Genomic DNA, 6573 nt, shown 5'->3' on the forward strand with positions numbered 1-6573 from the left:
GTGTTTATAATGATCCTAACTTGGCTCGCCGGGAAATCCAACAGAGATAATATCTATGCTCTCCAAAACTCAATAGACTACCTAGAGGAGGTATGTTTCCGGTTTGACTATTGTTCTTTTAAGTTTTGAGAACCGTTTGTTTTGGTCATGATTAAGATTTACCAATAGTCATCCCTCTTGAGCTCTTATTTTTTTTGGCTGTTAGAATTGAATTTCTGTTCAGTAGCTATCTAGTAGTTTGTTAATAATAATAATAACAACAATTTGTTTTTTTTGTTGAACTCTTTCGTTCAATCTCTTGACCTCAAGTCCCTTGAGTACTTTAAAAAAGAGGCTTGAGGAAGCAAAAGTAAAGCACCGGGCAAATAACAGAGCCGGTACAATCAAATATCTTTTGCTGCTTTTTATGACCATATGGTTACTCTTTTAAAACATGTGTTGCGCGGTTCTCATGCAGGTGGTTTATTGTTATACAAAATAAAGGTTCTGAACGACCGAGCAGCTCAACGTGTTCAAGGTTTTCAGATCTCTGTACATAACGACGTGAGATTTTCTTATTGTTTTTTAATATTCCTTTTCTAAATCATTAATTTAACTTCCAAGTGATGGCTGCAATTATATTAGGCATGTTCGGCAAGAAGACGCTGACGCAGCGTCCGAGTAAACTGAAATACATACGCACCACTGTAAAACAAAACACAGATGAGAGAGAAAATGATCGCCAGCATTTAACGCGGCATCGGATTTTCGAAAAGGATAGACGCCATTAAATCCGGCGATCCAAACTAAGTCATCCCAGACCTTTAAATGATTGCCGCGCGACCAATTCCAGCTAATTATATTTCACCTACACGTTTTAAATATTGCCGCAGACGCAAGTTTCAGCGTCTTTGCAAAGAACAGGGTTATTTTCACTACTTTTTCTTAACACAGTTGATTATACTGGAGAAACTGAAAAAGGGAGCGATGCAAAGGTTGCAGAATGAAGATTCCACGGCCAAGAAGTCAACTAATGTGTTTATTTACTTTTGTTTGTTCCTTTTAGTATTAAAATATTTTGCGTCATTCTAGCTCGTTATATTCTTCTTCTACTAGAACAGTTAAAATTAGAAATTTTAACTTTGGGTTTGAGATGTTAATAAATCATAAAGATGGGATCGAGTACCTTTTTTAAAGCATAATAATTACTAAGCATTCATAATGTTCAATTCGAGGTGAGAGATTCTGTAATCCTTTTCAGGCTTAAAGCCTTCTTCTTCTTGTGTTACGTCTGCTGGTTTGGTTTGGTTTGGTTCGACCGAAAATTTGTTTACCTCAAGAGTCTCAACTAAAACAATAATCAATATCAGAAAACTGGAAGTAACAACTATCAAATCTGAAGCCAGAACACCGTTACAAAGCATATTGTTCTAGTCGCGAATGGAGAAGGCTGTCTTCATCCTCTGCACAATGTGAGGCAACGTGTTCAGACTCTCCTCAATGGATTGGTTAACGCAGCCTTCCATATCTTTGGCAGCATCAACCCTGTTCTTATGGAGCTTCGAAGCCTCAAATTTGTCTTGACAGACCATGAGAGATCTGTTCATCCTTTCTTGGTTTGGTTTGGTTCGACTGAAAATTTGTTTACCTCAAGAGTCTCAATTAAAACAATAATCAATATCAGAAAACTGGAAGTAACAACTATCAAATCTGAAGCCAGAACACCGTTACAAAGCATATTGATTTAGTCGCGAATGGAGAAGGCTGTCTTCATCCTCTGCACAATGTGAGGCAACGTGTTCAGACTCTCCTCAATGGATTGGTTAACGCAGCCTTCCATATCTTTGGCAGCATCAACCCTGTTCTTATGGAGCTTCGATGCCTCAAATTTGTCTTGACAGACCATGAGAGATCTGTTCATCCTTTCCTGAAACAGATTAAAAAAAAAAAATCAGTAACATAGCAACAAAAAATCATGGCTTCTGAGTTAATATTAGGTCTGGGCATAAAATCCATAATCCGAAATCCGAACCGAACCCAAACCGAAAAACCCGATCCCTACCCGGTCCGAAATGTAAAAAATACCCGAATGGATCTCGTAAGGTGGTACAAAACATATCCGAACCCGAAGTGTTATTAACCGAACCCGAACGGGTAATCCAAAAACCCGAAAAAACCAAAAAATCCGAAAAGATATCCGAAGAAACCGGTCTGAATGTCCAAACTAATATACAATGTAGTTATATGAAACATGAATATATATTTTAAATATTCAATTTCATATTTATTTTTATATGGTATCTAACAATAACTATTTAAAATTTAAATAACTACTTTAAATACTTAATTATATATAAATAAATAAGTATATATTTCTTATGTTTTGTTTTTAAATTTTAGATTTTATTTCGGGTATATCCGAACCGATCCAATATAACCCGAATCCGGATGATATATGATTATTTTATGGGTTCTATGATGTGATACAAAACCGACATGAACCCGATGTATTATATCCGAACCCGACCCGTACTTGTAAATTTACTAAAATGGGACCTAGGAAGTGTTATCAAAAAGAACCGAAATCCGAAAAACCCGATCCAAACACCAACGGGTACCCGAACGCCCATGCCTAGCTAATATAATGATTATTAATAACCTGAAACTGAGCCATTTCGCCTTCGAAATACTGCTGAGATTTGACAACAGGGACACTGCAGTGCTCAACGCAGTTGGCTATCTCCTCTTGCTTCCTGCTTCTGTCAAAGCACTCGTACGCACACTTGAAGTAAGCTTGCTGCAAATTAGATCATCATCAAGTTAACCGAAACAAAACTATAGTTAACATAAGACACATCTTCTTCTCCAGTGACTTAGAGACCAAATCTTAATATGAAATTGAAATCTGTTTTTCGAACTAAGCTCAGACCACAAGAGAATTTCACTAAAACCGATGAATTGTTCACTAAAATCAGCCCTTTTTCTTCGGATTCTGGGCTATTTTTCTCACAATTGGTTCCTAAACTAGGAGAAAGAAGAGCATACCTGAAGGGTGAAATTGATGTGATCCTGAATAGGAGAGAGCTGCGATTGAGCAGATACATTGACTTCCTCTAGCTTTCTCCTCAGCCTCTCCGTTACAATTTGCTCTTCCGCCGCCGCTATGTGATCCATCGTCTCGAAGGTGATTTTGACTTTTTTTAGGGCTTTAGGGGTTTAAGATGCTCACAAGCCACGTCTGTCGGTCGAGACTTTTCCGGTTTTCTATTAACCGGTATCAATTGCAAATTTTTTATATTAATTTAAACGAGGATTAACCGGATCGGAGATTAGCAAAGGCGTCTGTGTTTTTAAACCACTTCTCACGTCAGTCGGTTAAGACTTTTCCGGGTTTCTATTAAACCGGCGGCGGTGTTCAAGACCAATTCCCAATTGCATTTTTGGATAATTGAAACCGGGAGTAACCGGTCGAGGCTTTTCCGGTTTTCTATTAAACCGAAGACGATGTTCTAGACCAATTAACAATTGCATTTTTGGATATTTGAAACCGGGATTAACCGGATCGGATTGCTAGCAATCGCATCAACAACATTCTGCGAAGACTTTGGATCTGTTGATGCGTAAGAGAGAGAGATGGCTCGAGCATGGACGAAGACGATGGTGATGATTATGATTCTGACATGGACTATCTCAGCGAAAGAGCAGCTGAGCGGTAAAGAGTGCGAGGATCTAGGGTTCACCGGCCTCGCTCTCTGCTCCGATTGCCACTCACTCTCTGAATACGTCAAGGATCAAGGTTCGTTCCCTCGTACACGCGTTCGATTCGAGTATACGCTTGATCTATGATTCGCGATGTGAAATTGTAAAATTTTGGATTGTATTCTGCAGAGTTGGTATCTGATTGTTTGAAATGTTGCGCGGATGATTCTGAGGATTCGATGAGTAAGGTAATGCTGAGGAATAGATTAGATGATGATGGAGACTGTTAACATCTTCTTCGCTAACGAGAGTGGTGATGGATGACTTGTTCAGGTTATTTATTCAGGCGCTATATTAGAGGTGTGTATGAGGAAGCTAGTTTTCTACCCTGAGATTGTTGGTTTTATTGAAGAAGAGAAAGAAAAGTTCCCTAGTGTTAACGTTCAGTACATTTTCAACTCACCGCCCAAGTTGATCATGTTGGATGAAGATGGTGAACATAAGGAAACCATAAGGTATGATTGCATTGTCCCTCTTTGTCCCGGCACTGTCAAGTTAATTTAATATGTTCATGTTAGCATGGTAGATAAATGTGTAGTTGTAACTATCAAATGAAAATTGGGATTTTGGAGCTTGACGTTGTCTCCATGGAGCATTAGTAGATTGAGTCTAGTGATGTGTTTCTCATCTACTTTAAGCAAGAAGAGCTTTCATGACGATGTAGTAACTAGTCTTGGTTTTTGCGTTCTGTTCTTTGCAGAATCGACAACTGGAAACGTGAGCATCTACTGCAGTACATGCGGGAGAAGGTCAAGGCCACTTCAGCAAGTTTGTGAGATCACATGTAGGGCTCAATACCTTTGTCAAACCAAATAGTTAAGAACACACTGTGGTCGAAACTTATCTTTACTTTCTCCAAGCTATTTGCTCCTTCTGCTTCAGTAGTTTGTATGTTCTGAACCTTAGCAATCTCATTGTTAATGACTTCTATTTTATGAAAGGGTAATGAGAATCTTGTACTTAGCTGTTTAGTATAATTAACTAATGAATGGAGAGATGACATGGGGCAATGGATTATGGTGGAAAATTCGTATAGCATAATGTTTTTCCTATGCACCTCATTCAAAACTATTCACCACTGTCTTCATATTCACTTCCTTCTGTCTTGGTTTTCGATCTCTTGAGTGATCTCTCAATTGGCTGAAGAAAATGAGAAGAAAGTTGTAAAAGCCATGAGAAGGAAGGAAACAATAAGATAATCTAGAGAGCTCCTCCAATAACCTAGTAAGCCTCTGTAAAAGTCCAGACTCAAGTCAGAAAGAGGAACAAACAACAACTCCAAAAGTTTTAAAGCCATTGAAGAAGATACACACACACACACTCTTACATTTTCCACAAGCATTCTGGTAATAGATTCCATGGCTGTGGCTGGGGGAGGCATGTTCTTAGCTCAAGAAGCTCTCACAATGGTTACACCACACCATAATAGCTCAAGAAGCTATCAGCTTTGCTAACAATACTCAGAGATGAAGTTTCAATCGATTCCAAATCGACAGCTTCTAGTTTCAATGTTCAATAAAAAGACAAGATCAGATTTTTAAGTCCTGCTACTTAGGTTTATTCCGGTTAAATAGGTCAAGGTCAATGCATGGTGCTGTTTTGTAAATAAAGTTCATTCTACTGTGGATTTATTAACAAAAGAAATTCATCAAGAGAACGTACACTCTGTGAGACTAGTCTCAAGAACATCATCTATTTATGTAAGGGTAACAAATGTGTACACAAGTCTACTTGAATCTAAAGAGAGTCAAAAGTTGAATACGAGGAATAGTATCGGGAGAGAAATCTACAGTTTCGGACACAAAAAATGGATTCTCCAAAGAATGCTACAAGTGTAACGGTCAATGCTACTAGTGCTCCTCACCATATTCTCCAGGTGAACCGTCTAGGTTCTCTGTTAGGTTTGGTGGTTTGGACTCAAGGAGACATACTCCAGCTGAGAAGCAGTGACGGACTTTGATAGAGTGGCTTGTCCATGCAGTTGAGCAGCTTCCTCTAATGTTCACCATCAGGATTGCTTCTTTGTCTCGAGTGTCTTCACTCTGTGGGATACCATCAACATGCTCTCCCAGTGTGTGTGAATCTTCGTGATGAACTTTCACTTCCACGGCTTCTTCTGGTTTAATTATCCCGGATGCTGGTGAAACCTACAAAAAAAACACAAAGATTCTTGGATAAGACTACATGAGATTCATTGGCATTGAAGTAGAATTTTAATACCTCAAGCCAGCGAGGTAGACCAAAGGAGCCTCGTGGATTATACTCAGCCTCTTCTTCTCCATCATCCTTAACTATAGTCTGACCACCGCAGAGAATGGTGAAAATGGCTTTGCTGGTGTTTGAATTGTTTGTGATTGTTAAGGTCCCTGTGTCCTGACTCTGAAGAACAATGTTGTTGGTGCTCACAGTTGTTTCTGGAACATGTTTTAATTCCTCGAATATGGATATTATCTCTTCATTGGACTTTATTATTTTCCCCAGCTCCTGTCTCCTTACGGATTTATCAACGTGAGCTATGGTCGCATGAAACTTGCAGCGCACGGGTTTGTGATCGCTCTCAGTAACATCCATGCAAGCTTCGTACATTATAACCGATGAGACTACAGGACATTGCAAGTTGCTCTTTGAGAATGGGGTTGATTGTGTGTCCCTGTATATAACTCTGTCACACCATGCAGGGATTCGCTTTTTCTCTCCTGAATCATATCCTGAAGAGTACAGAACAAAAAGCAAGCTTAATGGTTCCGAAACAATGCAGAAAATGTTCAATAATTTGCTAGGCGTTATTTAGGAATGATGTCCCAAAGCTAATGGATCAGCTGGAAGATCAGAAAG

At 39.0% G+C, this 6573-nt stretch overlaps 3 protein-coding genes and 1 long non-coding RNA gene across 6 annotated transcripts in view; 2 read left to right on the plus strand and 2 right to left on the minus strand.

Moving 5' to 3' along the window:
• Positions 1 to 1208, plus strand: LOC106311222. Of its 2 annotated transcripts, none has more exons than XR_001263952.1 (4): positions 1 to 90; positions 310 to 377; positions 458 to 543; positions 625 to 1208. It is a non-coding gene; the product is annotated as an uncharacterized LOC106311222 (long non-coding RNA). The 2 variants fall into 2 exon arrangements; XR_001263951.1 differs by having other exon boundaries at positions 934 to 1208.
• An 84-nt stretch (positions 1209 to 1292) lies between these two features.
• Positions 1293 to 3220, minus strand: LOC106312657 (protein FAM136A-like). Of its 2 annotated transcripts, none has more exons than XM_013750259.1 (3): positions 3025 to 3220; positions 2638 to 2776; positions 1293 to 1591 (listed from the first exon to the last, which is right to left on the minus strand). In XM_013750259.1, exons 1-3 carry the CDS (start codon positions 3151 to 3153, stop codon positions 1410 to 1412), a joined length of 450 nt encoding a protein of 149 aa, XP_013605713.1. In that variant the 5' UTR covers positions 3154 to 3220; the 3' UTR covers positions 1293 to 1409. The 2 variants fall into 2 exon arrangements, with proteins under 2 accessions (XP_013605713.1, XP_013605712.1); XM_013750258.1 differs by lacking the exon at positions 1293 to 1591 and adding an exon at positions 1607 to 1906 and having other exon boundaries at positions 2639 to 2776.
• A 339-nt stretch (positions 3221 to 3559) lies between these two features.
• LOC106312656 (15 kDa selenoprotein-like) lies at positions 3560 to 4709 on the plus strand. The gene is made up of 4 exons (XM_013750257.1): positions 3560 to 3775; positions 3868 to 3926; positions 4012 to 4193; positions 4439 to 4709. Exons 1-4 carry the CDS (start codon positions 3613 to 3615, stop codon positions 4512 to 4514), a joined length of 480 nt encoding a protein of 159 aa, XP_013605711.1. The 5' UTR covers positions 3560 to 3612; the 3' UTR covers positions 4515 to 4709.
• A 725-nt stretch (positions 4710 to 5434) lies between these two features.
• LOC106312659 (type I inositol polyphosphate 5-phosphatase 13-like) overlaps positions 5435 to 6573 on the minus strand; it is a 9504-nt gene continuing 8365 nt past the window's right edge. Inside the window, exons 9-10 of the mRNA XM_013750260.1 lie at positions 5959 to 6446; positions 5435 to 5885 (exon numbers count right to left, since the gene is read on the minus strand). Coding sequence (XP_013605714.1) covers positions 5589 to 5885; positions 5959 to 6446 — 785 coding nt within the window. The 3' untranslated portion in view covers positions 5435 to 5588. The remainder of the gene's footprint in view (positions 5886 to 5958; positions 6447 to 6573) is intronic.

This window comes from Brassica oleracea, chromosome C8, assembly GCF_000695525.1.
Source record: "Brassica oleracea var. oleracea cultivar TO1000 chromosome C8, BOL, whole genome shotgun sequence".
NCBI lineage: Eukaryota > Viridiplantae > Streptophyta > Magnoliopsida > Brassicales > Brassicaceae > Brassica > Brassica oleracea.

What these genes read in the sequence shown, in the direction of transcription:
- LOC106312657 (XM_013750259.1), bottom strand. Translation starts at nt 3,153, where the DNA reads ATGGATCACATAGCGGCGGCGGAAGAGCAAATTGTAACGGAGAGGCTG. An exon ending in ACATCAATTTCACCCTTCAG is followed by an intron (nt 2,777 to 3,024) that starts GTATGCTCTTCT and finishes TCTAATTTGCAG; the next exon opens with CAAGCTTACTTCAAGTGTGC. An exon ending in CGAAATGGCTCAGTTTCAGG is followed by an intron (nt 1,592 to 2,637) that starts TTATTAATAATC and finishes AACCAAACCAAG; the next exon opens with AAAGGATGAACAGATCTCTC.
- LOC106312656 (XM_013750257.1), top strand. Translation starts at nt 3,613, where the DNA reads ATGGCTCGAGCATGGACGAAGACGATGGTGATGATTATGATTCTGACA. An exon ending in TGAATACGTCAAGGATCAAG is followed by an intron (nt 3,776 to 3,867) that starts GTTCGTTCCCTC and finishes TGTATTCTGCAG; the next exon opens with AGTTGGTATCTGATTGTTTG. An exon ending in GAACATAAGGAAACCATAAG is followed by an intron (nt 4,194 to 4,438) that starts GTATGATTGCAT and finishes TGTTCTTTGCAG; the next exon opens with AATCGACAACTGGAAACGTG.